The sequence below is a fragment of the Fragaria vesca genome, linkage group LG2, assembly GCF_000184155.1.
Source record: "Fragaria vesca subsp. vesca linkage group LG2, FraVesHawaii_1.0, whole genome shotgun sequence".
NCBI lineage: Eukaryota > Viridiplantae > Streptophyta > Magnoliopsida > Rosales > Rosaceae > Fragaria > Fragaria vesca.
This window is the reverse complement of record NC_020492.1, coordinates 25,212,216-25,222,399: the sequence shown is the minus strand read 5'-3', so window position 1 is coordinate 25,222,399 and position 10,184 is coordinate 25,212,216. Positions and strand designations below refer to the sequence as shown.

Here is a 10,184-nt window from a genome sequence, read left to right as displayed (position 1 = left end):
TCTCTGTTCTTCTACTGCAACTCCCACTTGGATCAATCACCCACTCCAATTTCCCAAAATGGATCTCTCTCTCCCTAAATTCCGATCCCGTCTCCTCGCCTGGCTCTGCAGATCTCGACCCGGTACGTCGTTATTTCAATTCTTGAAACTACTTTCTCATTTGCATTGCTTGTTTCTTTTGCTTTGGTTCTTAACAATGTGGAGTTCTTGATGCTGTCACTTGGTGTGGTTGGGATTGGGTTGAATTTGGAGTTAAAGCTGTGGAATTCTAGATGGCTTTAGTTTGTTTTGGTTTGGTGGAATTGTCTGGGGAGATGTTTGTTGTTGCTCTGTTTTATTTTCAGAGTGTTTTGTGGATCACGCCGGATTTGATTGTGAATTGTGAGGTTGCACAAAATTGAGTTGTTAATAGGGGTTAATTCCAGTAATTTCATTGGTCTGCATTGTAAGAACTTGATCTAAATGACACTTTTCAAGGGCAATTGGAGATTAAACTATTGTATAAGTATGGTTCCCTTGGCTGGAGACTACTGTCCAAGTAACAATATGGTTCTATGTTTCCTTGGTTTTATTTCGATGGACTGTAGGATAAATACATTCTTATCTTCCGAAGAAATATGTCGTTGTTTTACCCCAAAATATGCTGTTCATAATGAGCTTAAAGTTCACCATATCGGATACAAATGGTATCAGTTGCCACTTTGAACTTGATCAATTACATATAAAGTTGATCCATATGTGCATATAATTGTCCCTAATTAACTTGTTACCATAATCAAACTAGAAGAAGTATCTGCAAAGAGCCTTGCGCTGTTGCAGATGCATTAGGGTTAACTTGGAAATATTTGAATCAAGCCTGAAATTATGAAATATTCTATTCAAGTAAAACATTGTCATCATTTATGCTGTCAGCTTTTTGTGTCATATGAACTTTTTTGTGTACTTGAATGAATTTCTTATACGTTTATGCATTGAATGCTATCTTTAGTTATGATGCTGTGAGATGAACCAAGTATACTTATGCTCATACTTATGCTGTGATATTACTTACATTGTCATATGTACTGAGTAAGCTGAAGGTCTGTTTTGAAGATTGTTTTCATGTACAATTGAAGTTTAAATGTGTAATTCCCAGTCCTGGAATTTAGCTCTTAGAGATTAAATTATGACTTCTGAAGTAATGGCATAGAATTTACTCAATTTAGCTCATCCAAACGTATTCCAGATGTTATAATGTGTTGAAAAGAGAAGATTAGTGCACTTTGTTTTTTACAGTTATGGTAATAATCTTATGGTTTGAAGATATGAAATGTATTAGTATCATGTTTTCAGGCCCAATGATATTTATGAAGCGTTTTCCATACAAAGATATAAAGAGAGCTACAGATGGTTTTCATAGGATCATGTATACCAACTCTCACATAGTTGTCTACAAGGCCAGATATCAAGATGGCGGGGTTGCTTTGGTAAAAGAAATTAGAGATTATAGTCAGGCAGAACATGTCTTCTACAGGGAAATGCAACTCTTGGGGCGTCTGCATCATCGGCATCTTCTTGCTCTCAGGGGTTTCTCTATCGGAAATAAACGGTTTGGTGCCCATCTCTTTCCACTTTTTCACTTCTTTCTAATTTCACCTGCCCGCCATACAAACAGGCACCTTCTCGGAAGAGCAAAAAATATGTGTTCTTTTATGATTTGGACATACAGTGATTTTCGAGCTTTGTATGATTTGCTAGTTTCCCGAGTAGAAAGAGGCCATGGAAAATCAATCGTGTTTAGGATAATCACTTGTGGACAAGTTGTGGTACCCAGTTCTCAGGTTAATATTGTGTAACTTGAGCTGAGATTCAGCAGTCTTTTTAATTATCTTGAAGGGATGACCTTAGTTCTAACTTGGAAGAAATATAAATAACAGATTTACATAACTGAACCTCAAAATCATCACCTTTTCAGCACCAGCATTACAGTTTCCTGTATTATTATTTATTACTCACAAATTACACGCTATCTCTGCATTTATATTTCCATGCTGAAACGGATTTCACTTATATTCCCCGGTTAGTACATATGAATGTTGTATGATTATATTATGTTCTCTCCTCTGGATCATCCATAACTTCACTAATAGTGTCAGCCTCATACTAGAATTCGTAACCGCTGACCAGTATACCAATATAACTGTTTAGTCTTGCTCTCTCTTTCTCTCATTTTAATAACTAGGTACATTTCGATTATTGAGCAGCTTAGTCTTGCTTTCTCTTTCTCTCATTTTAATAACTAGGTACATTTCGATTATTGAGCAGCTTAGTCTTGCTTTCTCTTTCTCTCATTTTAATAACTAGGTACATTTCGATTATTGAGCAGCATATACTGGAAAACCTTTCCTGATTACCTGTTGCCACACAAATTGAAATATCATAATTACTTGGTTTTAAGTGCGGAGGGAGGGGATGGAGGGAGGGTGTACTGTATCAATCCAATTATTCATAGACGCACTGAAAGGAAAATTTTTATTATCTATCTGTGTTGCAGTAAGTTATTTGCTTTGGAAATTTGTTGCAATTTTTTGAACGTAATAGTGGACTTTATTTTTTTGTAACTTGTAAACTGCATAGGAGGTAATTATCCATCTTCCTTGTGATGCCTACGCGCTTATTGTTTCATTGATCTTGTCTTGAACTGTTTATGTTTGGTGTTCCTGGTATTGAAGTTTCTGTTGGTTTTCACAAATCTGTATGTAACAAGGAGAGACATATAGGTCTTTCCATGTATGTAGTTATAATTATATTAGTTATCTGTTTTGTAACAAAATAGTTGCCCTATGTTTTTATAATAGTTCTCTTTATTTCTGTAGGTTGTTAGTGTTTGACAACATAGAAAGAGGGAGTTTGAAGGAACATCTTAATGGTAACAATCTAGACTCTTGTAGAACTCGTGTATGTGTGTACCAGTGTAAAAGTTGATATTTTCTCTATTGGGTGGCAGATCCCCTTAGGACTCCCTTAAATTGGAGGACAAGACTACAAATAGCTGTTGGTGTGGTGGCAGCATTGGTATGTCAGAGAAGTTCTTCTTATTGTGTGGTCACAAGTACATCATGGTTTTATTATACACATCCTATACACCTGCATAGATGAATGTATGCATCTATCTGATAGTGAAAAGTTGTCAATTGGAGCATGATGAGAATTTACGTTTTAATGATGTTAAGAAATTAATAAATCAGTAATAGAAACTGCATCACTGTTTAAGAGTTCTATACCAATTTCTCTATGCTCTATATAAATTATAAGTTAATAAGTTGTTCGTAGTACTTGCTTAGGAATAAGATCTTCTTTCGTAACAGTCATCCATATAGCTACAATGCAGATTTTATCTGCCTGTTCCTGTTCTTCATCAATACAAGCATTTACAAGTTTGAATTTTTGTTTTTGTGCCTTGATTGTGTAAATTAATCTCTTATATGTTGAAGGACTCCCGTGTTCAAAGACATAGCAGCTTAGTTTACATTTCACCAAGTTTCTGATGCAGGAGTATCTGCTTCTTTTCAATGAACCCCCAATGTTTCATGTCTCCATTAGCTCAAGTAACATCATGCTAGATGAAAACTTTAATGCAAAGGTATATCTCCCTTTCGTTCTGCCCTAGTACGTCATATAGCTTTCAAATTATGAACATATGGGTCTACATATTTTGGTGTCCTTTACGCTAATTGCAAAAACAATCAACCTGTCATGATCACAGCTTTCAGACATTGGCCTTCAAAGTTCCGGTGAAAATTATGTCACAGTGCCTCATAACTCATGTCCAAAAGGTTGATTTTCTGTACTGTCACCGTTCTCATTATTATGATAGTTACTTAGAAGAATGATAAAATAATAATAAATCGAGTTTGAATCAACTGTAGTTGGACTTTCTTGTGTTAAAACTCATCCTTTACAGTCGTGCAGATTGCATGGGTCAGGAATGTGGCAACATTATGTTCCAACTTGGGGTGCTGATCCTGGAGCTAATCACTGGTCAGTCATCTGAAAATGGAGGTGCTGATCTAGTTCAGTGGATCCGGGAGTCTCGCTTCAGCAGTTCAATTGACAATATGATAGATCCTGATCTAGGTAATAGTTACGATTCTAGGGAGCTCAAAAGTCTTCTAGCTGTAGCGAAGTTGTGTGTTAAATCTGGAGATAAGCCAACGACTTCTATTCTGCATATACTCCGCTATCTCCAGAAAAAATTAGATATATCTCGTGACTAGTGTTGTACACGCCGTCACTTCATGTACATCATTTTGGTGAAATCATTGATTGTTTCATGGAGATAGTATGTGATCGCTGCTTTCATCAAGTTGGTTTTATTGCCATACTCAAGGGCCACAATAATATTGCGGCAAGATTCTAATGCCACCGCTTTTTTCCCCTGTTTTTGCCCTTACACCAAGAACAAACACTGGTTGGAGCCGACTGTTTGAATTATTCGAGGTCAAACTAAACAAAATTGGGAACTTAATACTGATACCCAATAACATCAAGTAGGCTTCTATTAATCATATTTCTGTAGAATATACCAACGCACAGTATTCAAAATGAAGAATTAGGCCCCGTTAAGTTTGTGAAAATGAAAGTAGTTTTTTTATCTTTCGAAGGAATTGAAAAGATATATTTATTTCCTGATAATTTTCTGTACCGATGTTTGGTAATAAGATGAGAAAATGGTTACGGATTTTAGAAAGAACAATTTTCTCTGATATTTTCTCAGCCTTCAGGACTTTCATTTCCTTAAGCATTCCTTCAACATTCCAGAAAATAAACAATTTTCTGTTCCTAATGGTTACAAACGAGGCCTTATTGTCAAAACTAAAATGAACCGAAACGAGCTCCCACAATTCGTATTAAGAATTGAAAATAACTAAACCCAGGGTAATCCAACAAGTTAGGGCCACCAAAACATAAACCCGAATGTTATTAGCACAGCTAGGACCTGGAACTAACAATTCAACCCGTGTTAGGGTCACATATGAAGCTGGCAATGTATAACCAAACCGCTAAACCGATGATGCATCATTGTCTGGATTGTGTGTGCAATTTTTTTCTGTGCAAGATGAACACAAAATAGCAGCCGCCTGGAACATGATTTTCAGACAGAATCTCATGCTAAATCCACAAAAATTTATTATCTACGATGTTATCAGCATTTAGACAGACAGAAAGATTAGCGCCTTAACCAAATCAGACAGCTTAGTCAATCGAATTCACCATAGGAACAGTAGGAACTATGGTCATTTATAAATAGTTCAAGAATAGAATAGAAACTTTCAAAATAATCTTTAGACACCCCAAGTAGTCCTGCCAAAATTTTAAAGTTTCATCCAGAACACCACTCATCACAGTCAACACATCCTCTATGAGTTATGAATACAATCACTGCTGCGCGCATTGCACCCTCTGCGCACCACCAGGCATGTCTTCGTCCTCATCATAGGCCTCCGAATGCGCGTGGTGCTGTTTCCTCCTCATCTCCTCCTCCATGTTCACATCATGGAGAGTCGTCTCTTCACACTCATCCAGCTCCATATCTGTCAGCTGCTGAGATGATGCCCTTGTTGGAAGAGCAGCTTCTAAAGCCTTGACCTGCTCAAGGCTCAGCGTTTCAGGGAACTCGACTGAGAAATGGATGTATAGCTTGCCCTTCATGAAAGGCCTCCCATACATTGGCATGCCCTCATCATTGACAGCCTTAAACGAATCTGCCAAATTGTAGTTACGCAACAGGATCAATAATCTAAGGAATAACAATTGGCATATCCAGATAGAAAAAACATTTTCTGATGACAAAGTTCATTAACACTACTAACCAGGCTTCACAACTTCACCAGGGTTGGATTTGATAAGTAGCTGTCTGCCATCCAAATGGTTCAGCACAAACTGGAAACCACATAGAGCATCCGTCAGCAACAAAGAGTGTTCCACAAAAAGGTCATCACCCTTTCTCTTGAATTTGGGATGTTCCTTTTGCTGAATGATGAATACTATATCACCAGTGATTGTGTCAGGCTGCAAAGACAAAAACAAAGCCAGCAAACCACATCAATCCCTCACTTCACAAATAGCATGAAAGAACTAAGCATAAATCACAATCAGGACAACTGGAAAACGTACAGCTTCATCAGCTTCACCAGGAAACGTGATCTTCTGTCCATTCTGCATACCCTTCTCGACATGAACTTCCAAGACCTTCTTTTCTTGAGCAACCTTCTCTCCCTTGCACTGTCCACAGCGGTCCTTGTCACTGATGGTCTCCCCAGTACCCTTGCATTCATTGCAAGCATGCTGCATCTGTTGAATCATAGAGGGTCCAAGATGCCTAATAGTGACCTTCATACCAGTTCCTTGGCAACCACCACACTTGGTCGAGGCACCGGATTTTGACCCCTTACTGCCATTTACAACAGGTGCCCATATAAGAATCATATGCATCTCACGACTCAATCTACACTAAAACTACTAAAAAGTGAACTCCATGAAAGTACTGACATGTGAAATAACTACTCACCCTTTGCACTTGGAGCACAACACATTCCGTGACAGGGAAAGTTTCTTCGAGGTTCCAAGATATAGGTCTTCCAAAGAGACCTTCAATGAGTGAACCACATCCTCTCCACGTCTCTGGCGCCTTCCTCTGCTACTACCACCACCTGCTCATATAAAAATTTTATAAACTTCCTGATATCTTCAAAACATATGAACGAGCCCATATCCCTAAACAAAATCGCTTTGACTGTACTCACCCGGCATGCCTCCAAATGGGCTGCCACCACCACCAAAGAATGACGAGAAGATATCAAATGGGTCATGGCCCGGTGGCCCACCATCCTTCAGGCCATCCTCACCGTACTGATCATATATTTCACGCTTCTCCGGGTCACTCAAAACCTCATAAGCCTGAGCCAACTCTTTAAACTGCATACAATTTAAAAAACCTCATTAGGCCTATATCTACAGTTTCAATCGCTCCAGGAACCTCAACCTACACACACGGCCCACTCAAAACCTACACCCAGATCTTGAAATCAGCTAAAACCAGTCATAAGCCCCGAAAAAACTAATAATTTATATGAAACCATATCAATAAACAAACAGATCAAATCACCCAAATCTGGAAATCGACAAAGATTAATGAAAAAGATGAAAAAATGGGTACTTTTTCAGGATCTCCGCCCTTATCAGGATGGTTTTTGATGGCGGCTTTCTTGTAAGCCTTCTTCAAATCATCAGGGGAAGCAGTCTTGGAGACTCCCAGAACCTCATAGTACTTTGAGTTATCGCTCTTCTTGGCCGCCCTACCTCCTCCGAACATCTTCGATTCCGATTCGATAGAAACCCCAAATCGAAAATTGACAGGCTCCCCTCTTCAGATTGGTATCAGATCAGATTTGGGCAGAGACTCGGTTAAGAGAATCCGCTGAGCTGAGAAAGACGGAGACTTTGGAGGCAAACACGACCTAAACGCGAGGAGAGAATGGCATCTGTGAGAGAGAAGGGGTTTTATAGAAGAAAGGAAACCAGGTGATTATTCGAGAGAGTGGACGGTAGAAGGATCTAGAATGCTTTTTTTCTGTCTTTAGGTTTTTCACTTGCTGTGGATTCTCGACCGTCAGATGTGGTGATGAAAGAATTATTTGGTGAGGAAAAGGAAAAATATAAAAGGAGGAAACGTTTTGAGTTCTAGATGCTTCTTCCGTGAAACCCCCTCTTTGGACTTTCCTCGTCTACCTCGTAGACTTCCTTATTGTGTGGACTTGCTTACAACAGCCACTTATTTGGAACATACACAGCAATTTCAACTCGTAACAAGTTCTTTTTATTAGAGGGATGTGGGATTCAGAAATAATTCTCCGAAATATTTAAGACAGGATAAATACGCGATTGATGACAAGAAAATGTAGTAGTAGATGTCATATTAAATGTGGCAATCATTGCGGAAGTGAATGCCAACAATTGAGAAAATCGTTGAAGGAGAAGCAAGATCTAGAAAACCGTCGAAGATGGCAGCTCGAACGTATTTTTCAAATAGATAGTGACTCGTCAGATGATGAGGTCAACGACGAAGCCCGCCAACTTGATAGCACGGCAAACATTGGCGCAAGCACGTGCGTGAATGGTGACAGCAAAGGCATAAGTCGACCGAAGAGAGCGCACAAAGAATGGCAAGAGAGGATGGAGAGGAGCACGCGAAATGGCAGCAGAGATTGCAAGAAACGCTGGTAGATCCCCATTACTGACGATATCCTAAATGTGCATAAGCCTCAAAGGTATGATGGAACTACTGACCCGTTCAATCATATTAACGGGTACAAACAACAAATGTTGATTGAAACGAAGGATGAGAAAATAATGTGCAAGCTCTTCCCATCGAGCCTTATAGGACCGACGTCAGCATGGTTCTAGGATCTCAAGCCATAATTGATTTCGAATCTCAATACATTGAGCCGATTATTTATTTCTCAGTACTTTTGTAGTCAGAAAACTAAAGAAAGATATAACAACTTTATACAACAACAAACAAAATTCCATAGTCAATGTATAGCAATTGGAGAAGACTAAAGGCTTAGAGATTTTATTGCCAATCCCAACTGGAGAAGACTGTAATAATTGACTTCGTCATCATAGATAAACAGTCAGCTTACAATGCCATCTTGGGGTGAGATTGGTTACACAAGATGGAAGCCAAAGGCGTCGACCCATTACTAGGTATTGAAGTTTATCTTCAATGATGGTAAGCACATCGCATCCATAAAAGGGGACTAGATTAGCTTAAAGAACTTGTATGCAATGGAGATCAAACGCGTACTGGACCAGGATAAAGGAAAGGATGCACAAACCATATAGCAATTAACAGAGGACCTATAGGAAGAAGAAGCTAGAGCCCGAGCCCAAATGAGAGCCGATAACAACGGAGCCCCTCCGCGAAGAGGTTCTATAACCATTGTTAGAGTGAGTGGCCAAAATAAATTAAATAATTTAACAAAAACGTAATTTATGATGAAGTAGAAATTGTATAGACAAAAATATAGCAAGAGAATCATCATCTTATTCATTGATAGGAGCCCTTTATATAGGGAATTACACAATACCAATATGGTAAGGATATGAATATATAGATCTAATCTAACTACATATCCTATTGGCATAAGGCCAAGACACACATAAAGAATATCTAGAAAGATACAGAATATCCTAGAACACTCCCCTTCGTGCCGCGCGCTGATATGCCGATGGTGCTGATCTGTTGCCTCGTCAAAAACCTAGTCAAGTCACAAAAACCCTGTGGGAGAAAAACTGAACCTAGATCGTAGGAGAAAAAGAGTACAACGCACCCTTCACATTTGATAGTGACATGTATGTATGTGCTAGACTCCCCCTGAAGTTCGCACCTCTCCCTGATCTTTACATCCATCATAGGGCTCTTCCTGATTCTTACTAATCACGGAAATTTCAACAACTTAGCATGTCAATGACTCTTTAACATGTCTTCAAATGTGGCATTAGGCAATGATTAACTAAATACATGCCGTATTGTCCTCAAATGATCTTTTACACTTAGATCTTGAGGAGAAGGTCGCTTGTGAACTCAAAACATAAGTTCGTGCAGGAAATTAGATTTCCGCGCAGCATGACCTTCAGTTACTAGAACAGTCGTAACTTCCTCTAGGAAATACATATGAACGAACCGTAAATGGTTTTGGAAACTAGACTCATTTAGCTTTCCAATTGTATATTACACACGTTCTGGTTCGTCAGGAGCTATTCACAAAGTCCCGTCGAAGTTGACTGTTTTGCCAAAATTAGATTCTCGGACAGATTCGTCCTACTTTATGAAAACGGCCATAACTCACTCAATATGATAGGTATGATCAAATGGTTGGTGTCCCTAGAAATTATACACATAGATCTTTCCAATGGTACCAATTTCACCATTTTCTAGTGAGTGAGATTTCCTGTAGGTCCTGTGGAAGTTGACCTACGAAACTAGGCAGATTCTGATTTCGCTATTGATGTGTCTTTCTTATGTAGGGATAGAATAAGCCTCAACCTTTCATACCATTAAGTATTGAAAAAGGAGTTACTGCCATTACATTGGCGTTGCGTGGGCGCATAGCTACACTTAGCTTTACAACTTTTCATAG

The 10,184-nt window shown here is 38.8% G+C and overlaps 2 protein-coding genes across 2 annotated transcripts; one reads left to right on the top strand and one right to left on the bottom strand.

Moving 5' to 3' along the window:
* Positions 1-4,256, top strand: LOC101314345 (probable receptor-like protein kinase At1g49730-like). Its single transcript, XM_004292983.1, has 7 exons — positions 1-122; positions 1,333-1,588; positions 2,856-2,908; positions 2,987-3,054; positions 3,533-3,622; positions 3,746-3,815; positions 3,952-4,256. The coding sequence occupies exons 1-7, from the start codon at positions 59-61 to the stop codon at positions 4,254-4,256; spliced, it is 906 nt and encodes a 301-aa protein (XP_004293031.1). The 5' UTR covers positions 1-58.
* A 468-nt stretch (positions 4,257-4,724) lies between these two features.
* Positions 4,725-7,513, bottom strand: LOC101308538 (dnaJ protein homolog). Its single transcript, XM_004291480.1, has 6 exons — positions 7,199-7,513; positions 6,786-6,957; positions 6,551-6,692; positions 6,157-6,433; positions 5,853-6,051; positions 4,725-5,744 (listed from the first exon to the last, which is right to left on the bottom strand). Exons 1-6 carry the CDS (start codon positions 7,352-7,354, stop codon positions 5,419-5,421), a joined length of 1,272 nt encoding a protein of 423 aa, XP_004291528.1. The 5' UTR covers positions 7,355-7,513; the 3' UTR covers positions 4,725-5,418.
* Positions 7,514-10,184: the final 2,671 nt, after the last annotated feature.

What these genes read in the sequence shown, in the direction of transcription:
- LOC101314345 (XM_004292983.1), top strand. Translation starts at nt 59, where the DNA reads ATGGATCTCTCTCTCCCTAAATTCCGATCCCGTCTCCTCGCCTGGCTC. An exon ending in TTTGAAGGAACATCTTAATG is followed by an intron (nt 2,909 to 2,986) that starts GTAACAATCTAG and finishes ATTGGGTGGCAG; the next exon opens with ATCCCCTTAGGACTCCCTTA. An exon ending in ATGAAAACTTTAATGCAAAG is followed by an intron (nt 3,623 to 3,745) that starts GTATATCTCCCT and finishes TCATGATCACAG; the next exon opens with CTTTCAGACATTGGCCTTCA.
- LOC101308538 (XM_004291480.1), bottom strand. Translation starts at nt 7,354, where the DNA reads ATGTTCGGAGGAGGTAGGGCGGCCAAGAAGAGCGATAACTCAAAGTAC. An exon ending in AGGGCGGAGATCCTGAAAAA is followed by an intron (nt 6,958 to 7,198) that starts GTACCCATTTTT and finishes AATTGTATGCAG; the next exon opens with TTTAAAGAGTTGGCTCAGGC. An exon ending in CTGGTGAAGCTGATGAAGCT is followed by an intron (nt 6,052 to 6,156) that starts GTACGTTTTCCA and finishes TTGTCTTTGCAG; the next exon opens with CCTGACACAATCACTGGTGA.